Source organism: Ammospiza nelsoni, chromosome 3 (genome assembly GCF_027579445.1).
Source record: "Ammospiza nelsoni isolate bAmmNel1 chromosome 3, bAmmNel1.pri, whole genome shotgun sequence".
NCBI classification, from domain to species: domain Eukaryota; kingdom Metazoa; phylum Chordata; class Aves; order Passeriformes; family Passerellidae; genus Ammospiza; species Ammospiza nelsoni.
The window spans coordinates 109,584,657-109,593,163 of NC_080635.1; the positions used below are offsets into that span (position 1 = coordinate 109,584,657).

The following is an 8,507-nucleotide window of genomic DNA, read 5'->3' on the forward strand; positions in this document are numbered from 1 at the left end:
GGTCAGTAATGTGAACCCAGACAGTTCTTTCCTCAGGAAAGAGTTCCAGAGCTGTAGGCTACTCTGAAGAGGTCATTTCCTGGTCTCCATTCACAATTTTTCACCTTTCAAATAATGCATAAATATCTACCAGGCAAGAGAGAAAATTAGATTCTCTTACATATCCTCCCACTTTGAGTGGGGATTTCCCTGAGTACCTTCTCAAGGAACATAAGATTTCAAATCCTGCAGATAGATCTGAGTGTGTTAGGGCACCTAGAAAGTAGGATTTGCAACATGGATATTTGAATATGGATTTCAAAAATGCCTTGGAAATCATCAACGGGCTTTAAAAATCTGACCCCATGCACCTAAAATCCATTTGATGTGGCAATTTATGGATTTTAATTCTCTTAGTTTTTTAAAATTTTTTCACTATTTAATTGGAAGGAGAGCAGTTCTCTCTTATTCACTATTTTTCTATTTTCCAGATTGTTGTGAAAACTTTACTAGGATCTAAGATATAGTTTACTAAGAAGAGTTTTGATTAAAAAAATGGGGTCATTGGTGTCACAAGTAGTTGTTCAGTTCTTGCCTATCAGGATATAAGAAGGTCCTGACTCTGTGGTGATTTCAATGTGAGGTGTCAGCATCCTGTGGGCTCCAGCAGAGCCTGTGAATTGGGTCACAGATGTATTGAGCCCTGAACATAGACACTTATTTCTGGCCTAAAGCTGCTGCATGCAAGAGCCAACTATGAATTCAGACAGTTGTTTTTCTTGCTGTCACAAACAGGCTGCACTCCAGGCATTGTTTTTGGGACAGCCATGACGCACTTTGATAGAGCAATGAGAGCAAAAAAAAAACCCCCAAAACCTAATAAGTTCCAGAAGAGTTACATAAACACACCTCACCTGCTGCTGCTGCTGTCTCTGTGCACACACCTGACTGACCCTGTGGGCTAGCACAGAACATCAAGCATCCTCCTGACACTGGAGTATTGCTCAGGTGACTTGGAGAACCAACAATCCAACTGGGTGAAGGGAATACTGGAAAGTGGTCAGTGTTGAGCCAGTTCTCTAAAACCCAGATGAACAAAACTGAATGAAATCACAGTAATTTCAGTCCACTGTCTCTACATGAATACTGTAAGAAGACACAGTTTGAGGCTGACCAAGAGAAGCAGAACTGTCTATTCTCAACAGGTGTTACAGGTCAAACCAAAAAGAAATTGCTAAATCCTTTGAGTGCTGCCACACTCCACAGTTCCTATCCTCCTGTGGAAGTTGTGAGGCAGGACAGCTGCAGGCAATTAAAGGCAGCACTGCCAGCATCTGACAGCAGAATGTCAGTGTCAAAATTCAATTTGAATTGATTAAATGAAGGATGGCAACACTTTTGTTTTATGCATGGCAGCACTTCAGTCGCTTTAGATGCTCTGCTTTCACAAATAAAATTCCTTCCCTCCCTGCTATGTTTGTGGGGGTGTTTTCAGTTGGATTGCAGTCATTTCTCCAGTCAATCAATTAAGCCAGGGTTTGCCACTGTGTCTCAGAGTCAGCCACAAAAGAGCTGGTATGGTTCCCTGGTGCTAGGCCAAGAGACTTCAGTGGGAGCAAGGCATCAAGTGGCTTAATCTGACTTCCACTGCTGGCACAGGTTTAATGAATGTTAGGGCAGCAGGGAAATCATGTTCTGTGGTGTTCAGCTCCTGCTCTCTCAGTGGCCCTGGACATGCTGCCTTTCTCCCTGTGCCAAAAGCACGGGGGCAGCTGACAGCAGAGCCTGTGGTTACCTATGCCAGCAAGGCTCTCTGTGAAGGGTGATTGCTGCAGCCCTTTCAAGTGCCTCTTGTGATCCATAAATATATTTAGGACCACAGAATTGTAGAAGGTTTGGGTTGGAAAAGACCTTAAAGACCATCACCACAGCAAACCTCCTGCTGTGGACACCTCCCACTATCCCAGGTTGCTCCAAGCCCTGTCCACCCTGATCTTGAATACTGCCAGGGATGGGGCCACAGCTTCTCTGGGCAACCATAAAAGATTTCTTGCATATAATAAACCAAATTTCCTCTCTTTCTGTTTGAACCCATAGGTCCTTGTACTTATCTCCTTAGGCCTTGTAGTGCTATACCACCTGAGTAACTCTCCCCTAAGTTCAGTGGCAGTAAGTTACTCAGAGATATAAGATTTTACAGTATTATGCCATTAATAATGACTCCAGGCCACATCTGCAGCAAGTATAAATCACTGCAGGTAATTTTCACCAGCTAAAATTCTGGCCTTAAGCCCATGAGTCATGTTGTTATTTTTTCACATTGTAAATTCTTGCTGTTTCTTATTTATGTTGCTTTAGCACTTTGGGGCACTTGCGGGGGACCAGGACTCCATCATGCTTTTCACCCTTCAGACAGAAACACGAAAGACCCTTCTTTGCCCCCAGTGTTTGCAGTTTGAATAATGCACAAACCAGCACAGTTATCCAGCTTTTTGTAAGTGGAAATTGCACTTGCAATTGCAAGCAAGCTTTTCTATTGTCCTGACAGTGAAGCATAAAAACACAAATTCCTTGCCTGGGTGAAAAATTTGTACTCTGGTGAAGAGGTCTAGATGGCATTTGAATATTGGAATTAGTTGGAGCCAGCAGCAGCGTGGGACATGATCTTCAGTAACTGAACTAAGAGGTCTGGAGTCTCCTCTCCATTGCAGGACTATTTGAGATCTCTCAAAAAGAGCATTTGCACCCAAGTTGAACTAGAGTTAAATGGGAATTTTAACACTGGCTAATATCTCATCTCATTTGTAGCATATATTTCAGCTCTATGGGGCTCTGGTTAGCATCTTTGGATTTACTGCTATTGCCTTTAATTACTCTGCAAGGGTGTTGAAAGAAGTAAAATTAAGACTTGATAGAGCTGAAGTAATGCTAGAAAATTCTGCTTCATTGCAGTCCTATGCAGATGGTTAGAAAAATGAAGGAGCAGTGTACAGGGTTCCCGTTCCTGTGTGATGGCTTTCAACAGACCAGAAGAGTATCATAGGAAATATGTGGTTTTTTGGTATATCATCTTGTCAAGCTGGTTTTTTCCTTCTGTGATCTCTTTTTGTTGTTTGTCAGGAGAAGACATGGTACAGCAAGGTCCCTGTGTCCCTTTTCCCACCTCATGATGAGCTTTATGCAGATGTACTTTGCTGGGCTACTTTGCCATTGCATTGTGTTGGCTTTGGAGCACAAATTAACAACGAATAAATTGTTTCTTGGCTTTTTTTTCTAAAGACTACCATAGCCATTGATAATAAGCATTTCTAAACAATTCTTATCCTGCCCTAATCACTTATTCTTTGATTTTTTTGGCAAAGCGCTTGAAAGGGGCTTAGTGAAGGCTCTGAAGAAGCTGGATGACTACCTGAGAACTCCCCTGCCAGAGGAGATTGATGCCGACAGCACTGAAGAGGAAAAAGTGTCTAAACGCAAGTTTCTGGATGGAGATGACCTGACACTTGCTGACTGCAACCTTCTGCCCAAACTCCACGTTGTGAAGGTAAAAGATGTCATGAGATGGTCAAAGAAGCCTTATCTGGCATGATGTGCCTTGCTCTGACAGCTGAGTGCCACAGCCGAGGTTTTTGTACTCTCTGTATTTCAGCAGAGTTCTTAAGGCCTAGAAGAGCAGTTTGAAACACAGTTCTGCTCTTCAGTGTTTCCTACAGGTTAAATAAAGGAACTTTATACTTAGTTCATGGGAAAACTGTCCCATCACTTATTAGTAGTGAAGACAGTACTAAGTTCTAGATGTCTTGTCTCTTTATTTTTACCCTGCTGCAAGTAGCAGCAGTCTTTTGTATTAATTAGTTCCTAATGCCCTTAAGAAACATGTCAAAACTTTAGTCAGTTCCCACCCATATGTAACTTAAGAGCTGCAGTCCATCTCTTTGGGGAATTTTTATTCCATCTGGTATTTCACACAGAGAAGTTAACAAATCAAAGTCATTGCCAAGGTCCCGGATTTCAGATGTACTATGGTTGCTGGTATAGTACAAATCATGTACATCATCTTGACTTCTAAATGTTGCATTTATTTAATTTATCAGATGACATGTTGCTTTAGAATAACGCAAGTACCTGGCAGACCTTGGCAAGTGAGTGAGAAAGGAATTAAAGCCAAGTCATGCATCTAATTTGGCTCTGTGAGCCAAAACATAAACTGAGCCTGGGAGCTGACTGCACACATGCAAAAAGAAAAAAAAATATTAAAAAAGCACATAAGTCACCAGGTGAGAAATGTGATAATATCCTCACAGGTTTAGTGCTTATTCTGGCTTGTCTTCATTGGCAGCGTTGGAGTCAGACAATGCAAAATGAATGTGTGGCCCCTCACTGGTTCTTGTCTCCTAGGGATGAAATGAAAGATGTAAAAAAAGAATTAAAATTTTTCTCAGACAAGCGTAGCCATAGGTTATTGCCTGAAAAGCATTTAACAGATAGAAGAAAGGGGTGAATTATTTTTTCATTTGATGGAAGATGTGTGCTGGAAGTTTTGAAAATGTTGACTTAAGTTGCCCAGCAGGTTTTATCTTCCCCATATGCGTGTGAAGCATCAGGGAAGGCAAGAATGCTTAATTAAATGCAGTTTAGGACAGGATTTGGACTTGCTTATACCAAGTAATAGAAACAAATCACAGTTGTTTCTGAGAACATGACTGTCCTAAGAAATCTGAGATGGAGAACAGCTCTACCATGTGCTTTAAAAATAAAGGGGAACTCTGTGGCACATATGTGTGTAATTTATGCCCAGGAACAATTTTACACTGTCAGAAAAATTAGAGATTGGAAGCACTCATTAAATTAGCTAATCCATCCTTTCCTATCAGATAGTTCACTCTGTCACCACAAGCTTATTCTATATGGTATATTCCTGCAGGGAAACTGAAATATCCCAATCCAGCAAGGTACTTAACCAACCAACTAGCTTTAAGTGCAGATTAATCCCATTTACTTCAATGGGACTGTACAGGTGCTTAAAATTAAGTATGCACTTAACTATTTTCCTGAATAAGGGCCTAAGTGTTTTTAGAAATGGAAAATTTGCCTTGATAGACAATTTCCTAGTCTAACAAGTCTTGAAATAACCATTTTCTCCCTCAGTTTATCCCAATGCTCCTGTTTCTAATATATGCTAAATCATCTTGGTTTCCTAATCATGGTACCCATACCACCCTGAATTTTTCCTTTTCATGAATATGGATCCAGCCTTCCAACAGCTGTAGGTGGTTATATCCTCTGACACCATTTACCAGGAAAATATATTACATACATTAAAATATAATACCATATATATATAAAATAATGTTAAATATAATAATTAATATGAAAATATGTTATAATCATTACTAATGCCTTTCTCTTAAATCTGTCTTGCTCTTGATGATTCAGCCCCTTCTTATGTGGTGTCTCAGCTTTAAGTGATGTACTTAAGACTTGGGAAAAAAAAAAAACCAAAATCAAGGAACTTCAAGTACCATAAAAGTTGAAATTTGGTAACAGTAGCCAGGTTGTAGCTTTAGAGGATCCTTAGGCCAAGCAGCAGCCTTGCAGGATATGGGACAAGCAGCAGCACTTCTAAGCCTTTTCTGCGATAAATCCCTGATTCTCCAAACATTCCTCTCATTTGCTCTTAATTATATGACAGAAGAGACCAAGAAGCTCCCTGAGAAGGAGATGCATCCCCTGTGAGATGGATTTTTTCAGGTGTTTTATCTTTGCTTTAGATTGTTGCAAAGAAATACCGCAACTTCGAGTTCCCGGCGGAGATGACGGGGCTGTGGCGGTACCTGAAGAACGCGTACAGCAGGGATGAGTTCACCAACACCTGTGCAGCAGACAAAGAAATCGAGCAAGCCTACGCAGATGTGGCCAAGAGGCTCAGCAAGTCCTAAGTGCCCCCAGCCATGGCTCAGTATCCCCTTTTACAGACTCTGCTCCTTGTTGCCTTAAGATGTACTTTATCGTTACGCTGTCTGGTTGGCATCTTTGTGACTTCACTTGTTCCAAGTCTATTGGGCAGGGACAAATCTGCCTCTCCCTGGGGAAGAGGGAAGGCAGCTGTATGGGGTGGGGGGTGGGGAATGGAGGTGGGGGTAGGGGCGGACACCCTTTGAAGTCTAACCCAAGATCTGGCCCAACTAGTATTATTTGCAATCAGTATTGGAAATGAGTCCGCTTGACTAGTTCCTTGTTCTGTGTTGGGGGTACCTCATGACCTGCATCCTTTAGAGTTTTAAAAATAGCTGAAATTTCAGGCAAGAGAGTTAGGAACACATAGAACTTTGTGGTTTATCTAGATTATGGTTCTTCTCTAGATTATTTCAAGGATGCTTTTTCCTTCAGTTCTATTAAGATCCTTGAGTCAAGAACAAAATTTAGGAGAGAGAGAGGGGAAAAATAGGAGTTTGACCCTAAAGCAGAAATGCTCTTAGCAGTTATATTTAAATAAACTCTCTGAATGCATCTTCTGTCTTAGCAGGCCCAGGAGTTTATAGGGTATTTATTTTTAACTTGGCGCAAGAGGGGGAAGCCTGAGTGAATATGTCAGACTTGCAGATGCTACTCTGCATAAAATTTGCATGGTGTTGTTGGATCTGAATGTTTAAAGCAAGAGAGTGAAAGAGCAATTGAGCAGGCAGCCCTTGGAAGAGCAGGGCCTGTGCCAAAATGCCCAGTGGATCTGCTGGTTGGTAGAGACAGATAGACACAGCAATAACAGGGGCAGCAGATTGACTCCAGCACCCACAGAGGGAATTGGCACAGCAATCCAAACCACGCAGGATATTGCCATCTTGGCTGTATGGTTGCCAGCTCCTCTATAATTGCTATCTTGGGAAGCTTGGATCAGCAGTGGGAAGCTGTCGCTGCACTCGATTCCAGGCAGGGGAAGCGCTTTCGTCGCCTTGGGCTCCAGATGGGTCACTTGCAAGTGCTCAACATCTCACCCCAGGAGGAGTTTGCTGTGAGAGCCTCAGAGAGGGCACACTGGCACAGTGAGAGGCATCTTTCCAGCCAGGAATTCAGCGTGTGCTTGCAGAAATCCATGCATGGTGCCTCAATCCCACTCATCCAGGCCTGACCCATCCAGGTTCCACAATTCTGAATTAGGCATTTTTTCCTAAAAGAGATTATTTTGCTCTGTCTGCAGTGCCTGCCTGGCACATCTGCTTACACTGGTGATTATTTGCACGTTTCTTCAGCAGATTCAGAATGACAGCTCTTTCACTTGAAACTCATGTGCTCCAGTATGTACAGGAGAGCGCGTGGTTTTCATGGGTTTCAGTTTGTGGAGGGATTTATTGCTGTTTTAAAAGATAAAATAAAGCTAAGCTGTAACCTGATGTGGCTCCCCTTCTGATCAGAGCTGCTAAAGCTGCACTGATTTGAGGGGAACCCCAAGCTGGTGAGCTGTGACCAAGGGGAACCTCACAGCAGAAATGTTTGCAGTGAGAGAGCTGGGAAAGTGGAACAACATCGAAAGCCAGGCTGTGCTGTATGATGCCGATGACAATCTGAAACCATCCTTTTGCTTTAGTGGGATAATTCCACTTTTCACACTAACCCAGCTGGGAGCAGAATGTTGCTCATTGACTGAAGAGAGTTTGTGGTTGACTATTGTTTCACATGCAATGGTCAATTTGTTCTGAACTTTCAAAACCTTGGAAGAAAATCCATGAACTCCTAAGACTTCTCCTAGAATGGGCTATTTTAGCAGTGGCTAGACTGGAGGGCAAAGGCTGGCACTCCTTAAAATATTGCTGAGAAATGAGCTGGCTCAGAGAACACTAATAGCAGCCAGAAAAATCTGATGAGATTAGAAGTATCTGCACAAGAACATGTGGCTTTTTAAAAACATTTCTTCATGAGATTGGAATTATTGTGATTTTATTTTCTTATTTTTTTCTCTTTTAAAATTCTGTAAATTATTTATTTATTTATTTCTCTTAATTGACTTGATCCTTTCTGTCTTTCTGGTTTTTTGTTTTCACTCAACACTTGGGTCAGGACGGCTCGGTCAGTTTAGAAAAGTGTTGTTTGCAAAGCTCTGCAAGTTTGTTCCTAGACAAAAGTCTTCTCTCTGATCAATGGTCCAGGGGATTTTTTACTCTCAGTATGATCCTGTCAATCACCAGAAACTACATTTTTCTCATTTGCCTTTTCCCAGGTTTGCATTTCAGTCAGTAGCTTTTCTTAGTCACAGTTGCTTTGAACTTTTCAATAAAAGACCCAGAAGCAGATGCAGATTCTTGCTTTCTGTTTATTGTATTTATGTCCTAAAAGAAGACTGTCCAAACATGCAACAGATCTCAGGCAGGTGAACCAAGGTCTGCCCTGATTTCCATCTCAGAATCTTCAGCATTTTTCTGAATCTCATAATTCTCAAATTCTCTTATAAGTTTGTCTCTGTTTTTCTTAGAAGAGGGCCAAATCACAATCAGTTGATTTCAGTGACCTCAAATTGCATCTGTTTTTAAAAAACT

At 41.6% G+C, this 8,507-nt stretch overlaps 1 protein-coding gene across 2 annotated transcripts in view; it reads left to right on the forward strand.

Annotated features, from left to right (window-relative positions):
* CLIC5 (chloride intracellular channel 5) overlaps nucleotides 1–6,065 on the forward strand; it is a 68,445-nt gene extending 62,380 nt beyond the window's left edge. For both annotated transcript variants that reach the window (XM_059468310.1, XM_059468311.1), the window contains exons 5-6: nucleotides 3,342–3,523; nucleotides 5,751–6,065. In XM_059468310.1, coding sequence (XP_059324293.1) covers nucleotides 3,342–3,523; nucleotides 5,751–5,918 — 350 coding nt within the window. In that variant the 3' untranslated portion in view covers nucleotides 5,919–6,065. The remainder of the gene's footprint in view (nucleotides 1–3,341; nucleotides 3,524–5,750) is intronic.
* Nucleotides 6,066–8,507: the final 2,442 nt, after the last annotated feature.